At 38.7% G+C, this 6792-nt stretch overlaps 1 protein-coding gene and 1 long non-coding RNA gene across 2 annotated transcripts; both read right to left on the minus strand.

Annotated features, from left to right (window-relative positions):
* Positions 1-2392: 2392 nt before the first annotated feature.
* On the minus strand, positions 2393-3813 carry LOC111785868. The gene is made up of 2 exons (XR_002813714.1): positions 3251-3813; positions 2393-2970 (listed from the first exon to the last, which is right to left on the minus strand). It is a non-coding gene; the product is annotated as an uncharacterized LOC111785868 (long non-coding RNA).
* Positions 3814-5193: 1380 nt separating this feature from the next.
* LOC111785867 (inositol-tetrakisphosphate 1-kinase 1-like) lies at positions 5194-6552 on the minus strand. Its single transcript, XM_023666228.1, has one exon. The coding sequence runs from the start codon at positions 6406-6408 to the stop codon at positions 5422-5424; it is 987 nt and encodes a 328-aa protein (XP_023521996.1). The 5' UTR covers positions 6409-6552; the 3' UTR covers positions 5194-5421.
* Positions 6553-6792: the final 240 nt, after the last annotated feature.

Below are 6792 nucleotides of genomic sequence, written 5' to 3' on the forward strand. Positions count from 1 at the left end.
CAAAGCTTCACTTTCGGCTTCCATTATTTTAATAAGAACAAAATGGCTATCCAATTGAAGTGTAATAACATAACTTAATTTGACCCATTTAATCAAATGGTATTTTGTAATAATGTCGTAGACATATTTGGAATTAAAAGTCCTACTTTACTTACTACAAAACCATATCTAGTTCATTAGTTGTTGCGACTTAGAAAAAAAAGACCCGGTGACTCGGCTTCTAGAAGAAGACCATATAACGTGTTGGACTTTCGAGTAGGTGCAAACCCGTGTCAAATTTCCCTACCGTACCTCCTAAATTGAAAAAAAATTACGACGCGATGATAAGATGAAAGTTGCTCCGTACTACTTTAATTCATTGTCAACTCTATATCGGTTATAGCTATATGTGTCTACGTGAAATGAGTAAATAGACCTATTAAAAAGAGCGTTTTAGGGTTTCGTGTTCTAATGGTCTGTTTCTTTCTGTGTAGGATTTGTTTGTTTTGAGGACTTCCGAAATAAAGTAATTGTCGATGTATAATGGCGTTTGATTAAGAATAATAATGATGTAATTTCATTTGACAAAAAAGTCAAGAGTCGTTGTTAACTATTAGGTAAGACTATTTGCGTCCTTTGATTAATATTATTGTTGATTCAACCAACAGCAAATTTGTCTATTAAGGCAAGTGGGATCTTTTTAGATAACTTCTTTGCTTCTCGGTCTCTAGAACATCGAAAGGGAATCCTTTGTACGGAAGTTTCTTTTCAAATCTAAATGTATATCGATTATTTTGTAGGCTACGACAATGATCTAATTATATATCTTCGAGCTTAAAGTCATTCTTCTTTAATCTAAACTCACTGTTAGTAGATATTGTCTTTTTTGGGTTTCTCGGGTTTCCCTTTTGGACTTCCTCTCAAGGGTTTTAAAACGTGTCTGATAGGGAGCGGTTTTCACACCCTTATCAAGAATGTTTTGTTTCCCTCTCCAACTGATGTGGGATCTCACAGTTCACCCTTCTTTGGGGCTCAGCGTCCTCATTGGCACTCATTCCTCTCTTCAATCGATATGAGATCTCACAATCCATCTCCCTTTGGAGCCCAGCATCCTCGCTGACAAACCGCCCGGAGTCCACCCCCTTCGAGGCTCAACATCCTCGTTGGCACACCATTCGATGTCTAGCTCTAATACCATTTGTAAAAACCCAAACCCACCACTAACAGATATTGTCCTCTTTGGGCTTTCCCTTTCATGCTTTCCGCTTTCCTCAGTGTTTTTAAAATGCGTCTATTAGGGAGAGGTTTCCATTCCTAATGTTTTGTTCTCTCTCCAACCGATGTGAGATCTCACAATTCCTTTAATACTCCGTTTATTTAATGAGGAAAGAAAACAAGTTACTCATTTCATTCTGAAGTAACGTAAGATGCTCAGACATCCTAAGATGTCTTCATAGGTCTTAAAGATTCTCAGTTTGAAGACATGTTTTTTTTAATGTTTTGGCTTTCCCTTTTCTTCAAAGGTACAAGTTTTAACGTAACTTAATATTCTCGGTTATCCTTACAAATTTTCCTTTAAAATAACCATAGTTATCTAAACATATTACACATCTATACTTTCGAGCATTCACGGTTTGGTCTAATATCATTAACTATTTTTGTATTCGCTCTCACGAGCCAATAGATTCCACGAAACCACCCTAAAGAATAAAGACTCTCCTAGTCTATCAGTTTTCGTTTCAATCGAAACCACATAGACCACGTTATGCTAAAACTCAGACACGTTTTACCCAACATCGAAAGATTTCATCACATGACTAAGCTAAAAAGACTCGTTTTTTCTTATTCATACATATATTACCAAGTTTGGAGAACATCTTAAGGCATCTTTCCAATATACTCACTTGTTTAGGACAAGGAACAAGCTCGTAGACATTATTGGTATGGTATTTTTCTATTTGGACATAATTTTAAAGAGTTGATGATTCCATGTTTGAATGATGTGATATATTGATTGATTGGCAAGCATATTAAGCTTGTTTAACAAAAGGAGTTCATGAATTTAATGAGTAGGTATCTTGTTGACCTTTAAATATAACTAACCCACCTACTTTGCCATCTTGTTTTGGTTGTAATGTATGATGTTGGTATCAATGTAAGCCATTTTTGTTTTATATTGACGATGTCGATTCTTCGTGTTTAATTTATATAAGGACTACGTGTCCAGCGTTTGCTACTTAAGAAAGACGTAACATGGTACTTTTTGTTTTCGTTTGTAGTTGCATCTGTACTTTTTCGATTGGAAGTGTGACCAAATTGGTAGGAAAGAACAGTATTACCATCGTAGTGAAGTTTTTCGTTTTGAGTAAAATGGCAATTTATGCTCGAAATGAACAATATCACATCATAAAAATTATGAAAAAGACGGATTATAATCATTTCTGAAACCTAGCAGAAACAATAAAATTCTCGTTGATATAGTTAGGAGTAGCTTTGTATCGCTTATCACTTGATCGTTCGTTTAGCTCGAAAGAGGGCTGTGTCTCCTCCCTATCACATTATTACTTCATCGTTCGTTCGTCTGGTTCATATGGGATACATCTCTTCCCTTTAACATTGTCCCTTCATTGTTTTGTTCATACGCAATTCATCTCTTTCGTTTAAGATTGTCAATTCATCGTTTGGTTCATATCGAATGTGTCTCTTCCTTTTAACATTGACAGCATTGTGAGACACATCTCTTTCCTTTAACATTGTCACTTCATCGTTTGGTTCATATGAGACATGTTTCTTATTGTTGGCATCGTCACTTCATCGTTTGGTTCATATGGGACATGTCTCTCTTCTTTAACATTGTTACTTTATCGTTCGGCTCATATGAATGGTTCCGACACGGCAAAAGTCAACCTTAATTTCCTATGAAACATGTTTTTTTTTTCTTTTTTACTGCAATGTTCACCCTTCCAGAATTCATCCAAACTCACCAATAGACTTCCCTCCAACATAAAAAGAAAGAACAGCATCAGTTTCTAACACCAATCAGAATCAAATGTTCACTACAACTTTCAAGAATCAATGGATATTGTAAGCATTAAAGTCAGCTTCCCTAGATTTGGACTAGAAGTAATCAATGAAATAATAAAGATCATAGAACTCTAAGTTAAGCAGAGATTTCAAGTAATTTTCCACAACCAAACAATTATGCAGTCATTTCTGGAAATTTAATGTTCTTGTACGTATGAATAAGGTGAAGGGAATTTGTCAAACTTACATTGAGCGGTATCTGATCTCATTGCTACCTCGTTCTCTCCTTGCTGATCTGCCATGAGGATTGGAAACCATGCAACTATGCTTTATTTAGCTATCTTTTCTTGTAAATGATTTCTTTCTGCTAGAATGGGAAGATGATGATGGGTACTAATCTGCATGTTTCTTGTATATTTACTTGAACAATGTATAAATATGAAGTACTGAAGATACGACAACTGTGTGCTTGATCATTTCATTAATGGAAGACAAGAAATAAACAAAACTGAGAGCAAAATCTAGACAGTACATAATGAATCGCGCAAACAGCAAGATGAATCAGTTATTTCTCTTATTTGATTTAGATGCACTCCAAGAGAGAGATTTCCGGTGTCCACCTCGGTTGGAGAGGAGAAAGAATTGTTCTTTATAAAGGTGTTGAAACCTCACCTTAGCAGACGCGTTTTAAAAACCTTTGAGAGGAAGCTTGAAAGGGAAAGCCTAAAGGAGACGATATCTACTACCAACGGGCGATATGCCAGCGAGGAGGCTGAGTCCTGAAGGGGGATGGACACAAAGCGGTGTGCCAACAAGGACGTTGGACCCCGAAGGAGATTGGATTGTGAGATCCAACATCGGTTGGGGAGGAGAACGAATCATTCTTTATAAGGGTGTGGAAACCTCTCCCTACGAGGCGTTTTAAAAACCTTGAGGGAAAACCCGAAAGGAAAAGTTCAAAGAAGACAATATCTGCTAGCGGTGTGCTTGNTTGAAAGGGAAAGCCTAAAGAAGACGATATCTGCTAGCAATGGGTTTGGGCTATTACAAATGGTATCAAAGCCAGACAACGGGCAATATGCTAGCAAGGAGGGTGAGTCCCAAAGGGGGATGGACACAAGGCCGTGTGTCAACAAGGACGTTGGGCCCCTAAGGAGAGTGGACTGTGAGATCCAACATCGGTTGAGGAGGAGAACGAATCATTCTTTATAAGGGTGTGGAAACCTCTCCCTACGATGCGTTTTAAAAACCTTGAGGGGAAACCCGAAAGGAAAAGTCCAAAGTGGACAATATCGGCTAGCGGTGGGCTTGGGCTGTTACAAATGGTATCAGAGCCAGACATCAGGCGATGTATCAGCGAGGAGGCTAAACCCCAAAAGGGGATAGACACAAGACAGTGTGCCAGCAAGGACGCTGGGCCCCGAAGGGGGTGGATTGGGGAGTCCAACATCGATTGGAGAAGGGAACGAGTTCCAACAAGGACACTGGGCCCCGAAGGGGTGTGGATTGTGAGAACTCACATCAGATGGGGAGGAGAACGAATCATTCTTTATAAGGGTGTAGAAACCTCTCCCTAGCATACGCATTTCAAAAACCTTGAAGGAAAACCCGAAAGAAAAAGCTCAAAGCGAACAATATCTGCTAGCACCCACTTGAATTTAATAGTATGGTCTGAAAGAGAAACTCCCGGATCAAGGGTATGTTCTCGGGTGGCCTAAAAAGCTTTGTTCTCTCAATATCATCATCGTTCGGGATCAAGATACAAGTGCTTTTTGCAGTTAAGGTGCTTTGTGGGAAGTATATGTAAAACTTCTAAAGCAAGAAAAGATCTGAACAAAACCAAGAAAAAAAACAAGTTCCTATAATGGTACAGCCACAGCTTACAGTTACATGATTCACAAGAACAATTCAGAGCTAACACATTAATGAAGTATATCTAATATGAGCAAAAATCCCTTTCAGAACTTTAAATGGAAGTTGCAGTTCAAGTCACAGTTCCTAATTTACACAATAAAACTTACTCAAAAGGGAACAGAGGAATTACTTCACCACGCAAATGCAAAACAAGTTCATATTCATTCGAGTAAAAACCAACAAGCCGAGTCGAAAACCATGAAAAACAGCTTCCACCACACTACGATACGCACAACGAATCATCACAGAAAAATTCAAACAATGAACACGAACATGAAAAGATATTAAAGGAACAAAGTCATATTAAGTTCATATTCATTAGTGTTTGCAGGAATCCTAAGATATAAACCAATACAAAAGATCCATAATCAAACACCAAGTATAGCCTACTACTTACCCTAATAGCTTCATATTTATAACTTGTATTACACCCTCTAAAAGGCTCTACAACAGAGGCATACCAATTATTTTGTAACATCCCAGCTGATTGATAGCCTCTCACTTTCAACAGAACACTACCTCGTTTTCATTTACATAGGAAGAACTAAAGGCTCCACCACCACCACTCCGTTTATGAACAACATCCAACAAAAATTTGGTCAAGAAAGGCTCATAGTTAGGCATTTTGGCATACCCAGGTAAGTAATTAATATCAATCACAAGGTACCTATTCAGATCATTACTATCCCTAATCAGATCAAAGTTAAAAAGCCTAAGCCCTGTTGCTTCCCTTAACCCAGCAGCCACATGCATCACAAAATCCAAAGATGGCATTTCAACATTACCCTCGGTGTTGTCCACTGGAGTTCCTGAATTCGAAATCTTCGAAAAGCTCGAAACCGCCTCCAATTTTTCGAGATCCTCCGGCGAAATATCCGGCAGCGATTTCCTCGTTACGCAAACCACGCACTCCCCCACTACATAAACCTTGAACACAACACCGCCATGATTAACAAATTCCTGCAACACAATCGGGGGGTTTAATCCCTTCAATCCGCTATCATTAGACACCAAACACAATTGATGAGACCTCTCAGAGCCATTGGACTCCAAGGGCTTAGCAATCACAGGGAATTTAAGCCCCAAATCGGTAAACGCGTGTAACCCATTTTTGACCAGGACATCCAAATCATTCACCACGACTTGCTTGGGAGTATCAATCCGCTCATACCCTTCTGGGAGTTTCACCTGATTCACAACTTGGAGCATGGAATCGCGATTGAGGAGGCGGGAGATTAGCTCTGGTGGGTCGACGATGACAACATCAGGGAACTGGGAAGTGAAATCGCGCAGTTGCTGAATCCATGAGGGGTCGTAGAGCTTGTGGATGATGCAGTGGAAGGGGGATTGGTGAATGAGAGGGATAAGAGGGTCGATTCGAACAAGGTCGATGCCATGGAGTTTGGCGTAGTCGAGGAGAGAAGGGAGGATGAAGGAACGCTCCTTTTTGGGGGAAAAGGCGTAGCCGACTCGAAAGCGAGGGGAAGACATGGAGGGATGGATGAATGGGGTAAAGGGTATTGCGGAAATTGAGAAATGGAGGAGAAATTTAAGTGAAAGTGGTTGGAGAAGTGGAATTTTGGGTTGCAGAGGAGGAAGAGGGAAGACAAGCGTCTGGCGGTGGCAGTCTTAGTAGTGAAACCTAAGTCAGTAATTTATTACCGTTCTATTTAAACGAGTATTTTTTAAATGGGATACTAATTAATAAATAATTAATTAATTAATTAAGTTTAAAGGTGTTTTTGAAATTAAAAAAATAATAATAATAATAAAATTATTATATTTTTCGAATAATTTTTAAAATTAATGGGTACTTTTGAAATTCTATTAAAAGTTTATGAATATTGGCCGATCCAAATATATATCCGATCTTGA

This window comes from Cucurbita pepo, unplaced genomic scaffold, assembly GCF_002806865.2.
Source record: "Cucurbita pepo subsp. pepo cultivar mu-cu-16 unplaced genomic scaffold, ASM280686v2 Cp4.1_scaffold000794, whole genome shotgun sequence".
NCBI classification, from domain to species: domain Eukaryota; kingdom Viridiplantae; phylum Streptophyta; class Magnoliopsida; order Cucurbitales; family Cucurbitaceae; genus Cucurbita; species Cucurbita pepo.

Excerpts from the sequence above, each read along its gene's own strand:
- LOC111785867 (XM_023666228.1), bottom strand. The coding sequence starts at position 6,408 with ATGTCTTCCCCTCGCTTTCGAGTCGGCTACGCCTTTTCCCCCAAAAAG.